Raw genomic sequence first — 8,215 nt, 5'->3', positions numbered from 1 at the left:
CCTGCACGTGTTATGTATTTCAATATGCACACGCATAGGCACATACGCACCCGTAAGGCACAGCAGCAGGTGTCTGGGGGACTGGCTTTGGTGGAGTGTTCTCTGGGCTTTTTTCTCGGCTTGGCTTAAAGCGTGTGGGCGACTGCAGACAGTCCTGTTCATGATATTTCAGCCAGTCTCGCTCTTGACCAGAAAGGGGGGTTGCCTGCTTTTTCCTCATCTGAGTGATGCGTGTTTGCGCCACCTCCCCTGATTGGTCAAAGACCCAAAATGTGAAAAATCTGCTCGAAGTTGAACATGAAGCCTTTTTGTTGTGCACCAACTCTTACAAATGGTGCTGCAGCATGTAGTCTGAAATAATGGTTTCAGCACTCAAACCACTGAAAATCGTATATGCCACTGACATGCAACAGTGTGTGCATACCTGTAAAATATATGTGAAAGTGGGACGTGGCAATTATGCTTTGTAATGGTATGCATTTAAAACTTTTTCTTTTTTTTTTTGTAGGCCGACACACTGCCATGCCATGATATTTTGCTAATTAACATGCAAATGTTATTCTTAGTGGAATGCAAAGCTATTTCAGACATAATGTCTCTTAAGAGGGTAATGAAGTCTGAAAAATCAGCAGACATGGGGGGAGGGGGAGGGGGTCCCAGCACCGAGTTTTGGGACCACTGCCCCAGAACCCTGGCGCTGGACACTACCAAGAGGTAGGCTGGAGGGTCGGGAGCAGCAGTGCAGTCAGATGACTGAAGTACTGTAAACGCTAACATCAGCGATGCTGAAAAAAAAAAATGACCAGGAGCCTACAGGCAGCCTTTCATCAGCAGCTGTATGCAGCAGTGACTGTGTGTGTGTTTGCATTTGTGACTGTGTGTGTGTGTGTGTGAGAGAGAGAGACACAGAGCTGGGGGCTGGTGTGCTGTGTGGATGTATGTGTATGTGTTCATGAAGCACAAATTTCTGTGCATGTGAGCGCGTGTGTTTTCACACTTATTTGGAGGAGTAACATCGAGTCAACTGTACCCTCAAAAATAATCAGACATTCAAAGCAGTGTAATTTTGTGTAGAGGAAGTCAAAATCGTGTTTGTAAGAAGTTCTCGTGAAATGCACAAAAGTCATTACGTATCAAGCCGATAAAACAAAGTTAGGCATGCTTTTTGAGCAGTTACAGAGGGTCCAGGGTTTCCAGGACCCCAAACAGAAAATACAGATTAAAACACTATTTAAATTGGTATGTTACTAAGTCAAGTGTAGGTTTTCATATAGCCTAACGGTGCACGTGGACCGTTGGTAGTTTTGCTTGTTTCTAGTTGGACCGCACAGGGCGATGAACTGCGAGCGCTTTAAATGAAGGAAGTGACGTGCGAAGAAAGTGGTCTATCGCCTGGCTAATATACGTACACCCGCTCCACGTCTCCCCGCTGCCGGTGACTCTGCTTTGGAAGATGGCTGCGGTGGAGCGTCCGCAAGCCACGGAGGGAGCCCGGATTGCGATGTTGTGTGTCTGTTGGTATACTGTCAGCTCAGGGGGTAACGTCATCAACAAAATAATACTGAACGGATTCCCCTATCCGGTCACAGTGTCTCTCTTTCACATATTTTCTATTGTTTTATTCCTTCCGCCTTTATTACGTGCTTGGGGAGTACCCAAAACTGAACTGTCTGGGAGATACTACCGATGGTATATTCTCCCTTTAGCTTTTGGAAAATACTTCGCGTCTGTGTCGGCTCACTTCAGTATATGGAAGGTACCGGTTTCATACGCTCACACAGGTAAGTGCACCATTAGCTAATCACGTGCCCTTTTGCATGTACACAGCAAACAGGAGTAGATGTGAATACAAGCCAGCTAGCATGCACAGAACATTTTTAAATGAGCTGCCACGGTATTCTTATTAGCCAAGTCATGAGAGCAATTAGCCGCTGCACGGTTGGATGATGCAGTTAAAGTGTAAAATCTGGAGTCATGTGAGTCTAGTAATGTGATGAAGCAGTTGTGTTTTGGTCAGATAAGGGACAGTCTGACTCTGTAGACTCATTCCTGAACCCTCGTCGAAGATGTGCCAGATACCGATTTTATCATTCTGTGTAGCGCCTAGTTTTCCTTTTTGCCTCTCACACGGGCGCTAAAGTTTGCGGACAAAGCTAACGAAATTATATTCGTCCACAACAACTTGCATATCATGGGGAAAATGGACGTGCGATTCTGGCTGCTTTCGTCGTTGCGTTTTCACTTGTAGAGTAGGTGGCTCAGTTATTCTTCGCGAAGCTCGTAACTGGCCTAGCCTCGTCGTGTTTCTGGAACGCAGCAGACCTACCTGGTCTTTCGCTCTTGTTTTGGCTGCAAAACCTTCTCGTGCAGTCTGGTTGTTTCTTCCTTCCCCCCGCGTGCATTCTCCCCTACCAGTCGATGTTTTCATGTTGCGACATGATGTTATACAGCCATCGGGTGATCAATCCGTGACATTTCTATCCCCGTGGAAACCGTCAAAACCGTGCTCAGAAAAACAAACAAACAAACATGCAATTATTTCTCGTTGAGTCTTTTTAGAGATATGTTTGGCCTGACGGTGGCGCTAGAGGAAAGGTCCTGGGAGTCACCAAAATAATAATACGTTTTATTTATAAAGCACCTGTCAAGAATAGAGCACGAAGTGCCTTCCAAAGCATATAAAAACAAGGTATGATTGGGCGCCAAACCATGTAAGGCCTTGTAAGTAATTAATAAAACTTTGAAACTGATTCTAAAAGCAACAGACAGTCAGTACAGAGAAGCCATAATTGGGGTGGTATGGGACAAAATCTGGCTCCTGGTCAATAGCCTTCTTAACTTCCCTGACAAGTTTTGTGGGAATGATATCAAAGGGACTGGAGGAAGGTCTCATGTGACACAATCTCTATTGGAGCTTGCAGGGAGATTGGCCTGAAGTGGGTAAGGGAATTGGGACAAGGTGTGTGTGTGAAACGCCTTTTAAATCGCGCAGTGTTGGTCCCCGGGCCTGTCCCGCTGTGTCACGCTGAAGTTGACTCTTTCTGCCGTTTGGGCCCTATGTCCCGCTCTGACCCCTCTCTCTCTCGCTGTCCGTCACAGTGAAGGCCACGATGCCGATTTGGGTGGTGCTGCTGTCGCGCATCATCATGAAGGAGAAGCAGACGACCAAGGTGAGATGGAGGGGCGGGGCTGGGTAATCAGGTGCTGGCTGTTTGCACAGTCCAGCAAACAACCAGCACCTCATTACCCAGAATGCACAGAGAGATAGACAGAGTGGGGGGGGGGCGGATGGAACAGAACATCTATACCGTTAATAAATAGTTAATAAACAGTTTGGAAAGTTCTGAGTTAAACGATGAGGCCTTACTCTTCCTCTGCCTTCCCTTTCCTCCCCTCAGGTGTATGTGTCTCTGATCCCCATCATTGGGGGAGTTCTCCTCGCCACGGTAACGGAGTTGTCGTTTGACTTGTCGGGTCTGATCAGTGCCCTCATGGCAACGCTCTGCTTCTCCTTGCAGAACATCTTCTCCAAGAAGGTGAGGCCTACCCAACACGCCCCGCAGTGCCCTACCCAACACGCCCTGCTCTGCCCTACCCAGCATGCCCTGCACTACCCTACCCAACACGCCCTGCACTGCCCTATCGAGCACAAACACGCCCTGCACTGCCCTACCCAACATGCCCTGTATTGCCCTACCCAGCACGCCTTACTCTGCCCTACCCAACACGCCCTGCACTGCCCTACCCAACACAAACACCCTGCACTGCTCTACCCAACACGCCCTGCACTGCCCCACCCAATACAAACGCGCCCTGCACTGCCCTACCCAACATGCCCTGTGCCTTCACAGATCCCCATCATTGGGGGAGTTCTCCTCGCCACGGTAACGGAGTTGTCGTTTGACTTGTCGGGTCTGATCAGTGCCCTCATGGCAACGCTCTGCTTCTCCTTGCAGAACATCTTCTCCAAGAAGGTGAGGCCTACCCAACACGCCCCGCAGTGCCCTACCCAACACGCCCTGCTCTGCCCTACCCAGCATGCCCTGCACTACCCTACCCAACACGCCCTGCACTGCCCTATCGAGCACAAACACGCCCTGCACTGCCCTACCCAACATGCCCTGTATTGCCCTACCCAGCACGCCTTACTCTGCCCTACCCAACACGCCCTGCACTGCCCTACCCAACACAAACACCCTGCACTGCTCTACCCAACACGCCCTGCACTGCCCCACCCAATACAAACGCGCCCTGCACTGCCCTACCCAACATGCCCTGTGCCTTCACAGTGTTTGCGTAGCGTGTCATCACTATGTGACGCATGTTTGCGTAGCGTGTCATCACTATGTGACGCGTGTTTGCGTAGCGTGTCATCACTGCGTGACGCGTGTTTGTGTAGCGTGTCATCACTGCGTGACGCGTGTTTGTGTAGCGTGTCATCACTGCGTGACGCGTGTTTGTGTAGCGTGTCATCACTGTGACGCGTGTTTGTGTAGCGTGTCATCACTGCGTGACGCGTGTTTGTGTAGCGTGTCATCACTGCGTGACACGTGTTTTCGGGCCCCTCAGGTGTTGCGGGACACGCGGATGCATCACCTTCGCCTCCTCAGCGTGCTCGGCTTCAACGCCGTCATCTTCATGCTCCCCACCTGGGTGCTGGTGGACCTGTCCTCCTTCCTGCTGCAGGAGGACCTGGTGAGGAGGGAGGGGGGAGAGTGGGGAAATGGGGGGGGGGGGGGGGAGAGAGACTTCTGCCCTATACTACAGTGTTCTGTACTACAGTAAACTATTCTATATTAAGCTATTATACGGCACAGCACTATTACATTCCATTACACTATACTGCACTAAACTACAGTATACTGCATCAAACGTGTACAGCAGTATACTGCAAGAAGCATTATACCTAACTACCATATGCTACATTTCACAGCGCTATACAGCACTACACTGCTGTATACTGCAATACATGACATTGCATTGTCCTACAGTACTGCCCCAACTGCATTTGATCCTGTCCCGAAGTCATTTATGTAATGTAGAGATTCAGCAGTCCGTTCACATTGCTCAAGATGTCCACTAGAGGGAGATATTCACCAACGCGTGTACTTGCATACGCTCCAGCAGGGCTGCCCAGCCCCGTTCCTGGTGATCTACCGTCCTGTAGGTTTTCACTCCGCACACCTGATGTTGAACATAAAGCACTGTTATGCACTAGAAATTACCCGGAATGTCAGGAATTGTTTACACCAAGTCATGTGTACTTCTCTGCTCTCTCTTCTCTTGCAAATTTTGTATGATGTGTATTTTTTTCTGAAACTCTCTTTTTCTGTCACAATCTTTGACATCCTCTCTCTGCCCCCCCCCCCCCCCAGAGTGACGTGTCCGGCTGGTCTGGGACCTTCCTGCTGCTGCTGGTCAGCGGGTTCTGTAACTTCGCGCAGAACGTGATTGCGTTCAGCGTCCTGAGCCTGGTGAGCCCGCTCAGCTACGCCGTGGCCAACGCCACCAAGAGGATCATGGTCATCAGCATCTCCCTGCTGATGCTGCGCAACCCCGTCAACTCCAGCAACCTCCTGGGCATGCTCACCGCCATCGTGGGCGTGTTCCTGTACAACAAGGTGAGCGTGGCTGCGTTAGCACAGGGCTAGCTGTGAACGGGACAGGGCTAGCTTTAATACAGGGCTAGCTGTGAATGGAACAGGGCTAGCTTTAATACAGGGCTCGCTGTGAACGGGACAGGGCTAGCTTTAATACAGGGCTCGCTGTGAACGGGACAGGGCTAGCTTTAATACAGGGCTAGCTGTGAACGGGACAGGGCTAGCTTTAATACAGGGCTTGCTGTGAACGGGACAGAGCTAGCTGCGAACGGGACAGGGCTAGCTTTAATACAGGGCTGGCTGTGAACAGGACAGTGAGGCTTTAATACAGGGCTAGCTGCGAACGGGACAGGGCTAACTTTAGTACAGGGCTAACTGTGAACGGGACAGGGCTAGCTTTAATACAGGGCTAGCTGTGAACGGGACAGGGCTAGCTGCGAACGGGACAGGGCTAGCTTTAATACAGGGCTAGCTGTGAACGGGACAGGGCTAGCTTTAATACAGGGCTTGCTGTGAACGGGAAAGGGCTAGCTGTGAACAGGACGGGGCTAGCTTTAATACAGGGCTAGCTGTGAACGGGACAGGGCTAGCTTTAATACAGGGCTAGCTGTGAACGGGACAGGGCTAGCTTTAATACAGGGCTAGCTGTGAACGGGACAGGGCTAGCTTTAATACAGGGCTAGCTGTGAACGGGACAGGGCTAGCTTTAATACAGGGCTAGCTGTGAACGGGACAGGGCTAGCTTTAATACAGGGCTAGCTGTGAACGGGACAGGGCTAGCTTTAATACAGGCCTAGCTGTGAACGGGACAGGACTAGCTTTAATACAGGGCTAGCTGTGAACGGGACAGGGCTAGCTGCGAACGGGACAGGGCTAGCTTTAATACAGGGCTGGCTGTGAACAGGACAGGGCTAGCTTTAATACAGGGCTAGCTGTGAACGGGACAGGGCTAGCTGCGAACGGGACAGGGCTAGCTTTAATACAGGGCTAGCTGTGAACGGGACAAGGCTAGCTTTAATACAAGGCTAGCTGTGAGCGGGACAGGGCTAGCTTTAATACAGGGCTAGCTGTGAACGGGACATGGCTAGCTTTAATACAGGGCTAGCTGTGAACGGGACAGGGCTAGCTTTAATACAGGGCTAGCTGTGAACGGGACAGGGCTAGCTTTAATACAGGCCTAGCTGTGAACGGGACAGGGCTAGCTTTAATACAGGGCTTGCTGTGAACGGGACAGGGCTAGCTTTAATACAGGGCTAGCTGTGAACGGGACAGGGCTAGCTTTAATTCAGGGCTAGCTGTGAACAGGACGGGGCTAGCTTTAATACAGGGCTAGCTGTGAACGGGACAGGGCTAGCTTTAATACAGGGCTAGCTGTGAACGGGACAGGGCTAGCTTTAATACAGGGCTTGCTGTGAACGGGACAGGGCTAGCTGTGAACGGGACAGTGATTTTTGGAGTGGTCACATTTTCTGTGACGTTACACGCCAAATGCTCACGGTATTCGTGCTCGTTTTTTCGGCAGACTCAGAATGTCCATAAAGCCTTCTCAAAGCTGGGGACCCCGGCTCTAGATCAGCACTCCTACTTTGAGATGCGTAATGAACAGGGGCGCTGAGTTTTGATTGGCTGTCTGTTGAACTGGGTTACCTACATTACCGTTTATATCACTGGTCTGTTAAACGTTTCTGTTTGTTTTTGTTTTTTCCCCGCCAGGCGAAATACGACTCCAGCAGGGAGGCCAAAAAGAGGCCGCTGCCCTTCTCCCAGCAGGATGTGGTGACCTTTGACCCTGCAGCCCTGGGTTTGGAGAAAGTGGCGCCCCACAACGGGGCGGGCCCCTTCCCCCTGGGCCCCGGCCTGGAGCGGGCCGGCCTGGAGCGGACCAACCACCTCCAGTACGGCCGCGGGCCCTTCCTGAGCACACACACAAACGCTCAGTACAACGTGTAGGAGCTGCGTGAGTGTGTGTGTGTGAATGTGTGTGTGCACGCTCAGTACGACGTGTAGGAGCTGAGTGTGTGTGTGTGAATGTGTGTGTGCACGCTCAGTACAATGTGTAGGAGCTGTGTGAGTGTGTGTGTGCACGCAAACGCGACAATGTGAGGACCTCGTGGTGTGTGTGGTGAATGGGTGCACGTGACATTAGGGCTGAGTGTGTGTGTGTGTTGGGCACGACTCAAGGACAAAGTGTAAGGATGTGTGATGATGCAGCCTGTTGGATAGTGCCCCCAACACGCTCGGCCTTCCTGGTGGCCTGGTGAGGTCGGTGTCGTGCCTGAACGCCCTGGCCCTTCTAGACCACACCTCAGTACACGTGTAGGAGCTGTGTGTGTGTGTGTGTGTGTGTGTGTGTGCACGCTCAGTACGACGTGTAGGAGCTGTGTGTGTGTGTGTGTGTGTAGGGGAGAACTGTTGGCCATTCAGGCTGCCTGTGAGAGTGTGTGTGCGTGTGTGTGTGTGTGCACGCGCACGCGAAGTAGGAAGTGTAGAACCTGTGTGTATGTGGTGTATAGGGTAGAACCGTTGGCCATTTAGGCTGCCTGTGAGTGTGTGTGTGGGAACAGGAAAAAGGCACAAAGTAAAGAAGCAGCCCGGTATTATAGTACCCCCCCCTC

General features: G+C 51.2%; 1 protein-coding gene across 1 annotated transcript; it reads left to right on the top strand.

The window, feature by feature from the left end:
- The first annotated feature begins 1,306 nt into the window (after positions 1-1,306).
- LOC135258133 (solute carrier family 35 member E1-like) lies at positions 1,307-7,686 on the top strand. Its single transcript, XM_064341398.1, has 6 exons — positions 1,307-1,781; positions 3,100-3,170; positions 3,399-3,536; positions 4,570-4,695; positions 5,376-5,621; positions 7,314-7,686. Exons 1-6 carry the CDS (start codon positions 1,454-1,456, stop codon positions 7,548-7,550), a joined length of 1,146 nt encoding a protein of 381 aa, XP_064197468.1. The 5' UTR covers positions 1,307-1,453; the 3' UTR covers positions 7,551-7,686.
- The last annotated feature ends 529 nt before the right edge of the window (positions 7,687-8,215 follow it).

This window comes from Anguilla rostrata, chromosome 6 (genome assembly GCF_018555375.3).
Source record: "Anguilla rostrata isolate EN2019 chromosome 6, ASM1855537v3, whole genome shotgun sequence".
NCBI lineage: Eukaryota > Metazoa > Chordata > Actinopteri > Anguilliformes > Anguillidae > Anguilla > Anguilla rostrata.
Note: the sequence above shows the minus strand (reverse complement) of the source record. Positions and strands in the feature narration are given on the sequence as shown.

Bases quoted from the DNA above. Each gene is read 5' to 3' on its own strand.
- LOC135258133 (XM_064341398.1), top strand. From the start codon at position 1,454: ATGGCTGCGGTGGAGCGTCCGCAAGCCACGGAGGGAGCCCGGATTGCG. The intron at 3,171-3,398 runs GTGAGATGGAGG...TCCTCCCCTCAG, and splicing joins AGGAGAAGCAGACGACCAAG to GTGTATGTGTCTCTGATCCC. The intron at 3,537-4,569 runs GTGAGGCCTACC...CGGGCCCCTCAG, and splicing joins AGAACATCTTCTCCAAGAAG to GTGTTGCGGGACACGCGGAT.